The sequence below is a fragment of the Wasmannia auropunctata genome, unplaced genomic scaffold, assembly GCF_000956235.1.
Source record: "Wasmannia auropunctata unplaced genomic scaffold, wasmannia.A_1.0 LD310545.1, whole genome shotgun sequence".
Lineage (NCBI taxonomy): Eukaryota > Metazoa > Arthropoda > Insecta > Hymenoptera > Formicidae > Wasmannia > Wasmannia auropunctata.
Genome location: NW_012052345.1, coordinates 1 through 789, shown reverse-complemented (window position 1 = coordinate 789; position 789 = coordinate 1). Strand labels below are relative to the sequence as shown.

At 41.4% G+C, this 789-nt stretch overlaps 1 protein-coding gene across 1 annotated transcript; it reads right to left on the bottom strand.

Annotated features, from left to right (window-relative positions):
- Positions 1-3: 3 nt before the first annotated feature.
- Positions 4-783, bottom strand: LOC105461032 (cytochrome P450 9e2-like; the record flags this gene model as incomplete). Its single annotated transcript, XM_011707525.1, has 1 exon — positions 4-783. A coding segment is annotated over exon 1 (747 nt), but the record flags the coding sequence as incomplete, so codon positions are not given.
- Positions 784-789: the final 6 nt, after the last annotated feature.

Genomic DNA, 789 nt, shown 5'->3' with positions numbered 1-789 from the left:
TATCGTGATCGGTTCGCCATCCGGAGTCGCTGGTGGTAATTTAGTCTCTTTAATGCATTTTCTGTCCAGGAAAACTGCTATTGGATACATTCTGAGAGATTCGTTTACCACGGCGTTCAAATATTTCATGCCATTGATGGCCTCGTAGGTAGGTTTATCGTTAGTCTGTCTGAGAACATCGAAGATTTCTTCTCTCAATTTGCTTTGAACATCGGGATTGATACCGATGTGATGCATCATAAAACACATAGCTGTTGAAACAGAATCGAATCCAGCGAGAAAGAAAACGAACGCCTGGGCGGTTATCTCGTCGATATTGAACTTAGGTCCGCTATCTTTGTTCCTGGTTTCCATCATTAATTGAATCATGTCCGGGCGAACAATTCCTTGTTCATCTCTAACTTTTACTGTGCCAGAAACGATACTTCTGAAAAAATTCTCCACTCTTGGACCAAACAATCTCAATTTCAGGAGTTCACAAAGTCGCGGAAAATTTCTGTGCATTAAGCGTTTGACAGATAGAATGCCATCAAAATTCATTGCCTCCCTGCCAAGCAGAAAAAACTCGTTCTTCGGATGCTTAAAAGAATCTACATCGATACCGAAAGCGCACGTGGCCACCGTATCATTGGCGTATCTGCAAAGTAGATCTTTTACATCATATGTTTTGCCGATTTCTCCGGATTGCGTTGTTACAAAATTGACTAAATTTTCAGCGCACTGGCACATAAGTCCGAACATCATCTTCATTTTGCTGGATGTAAAACTGGGACTAAGAAGCTTTCGCAT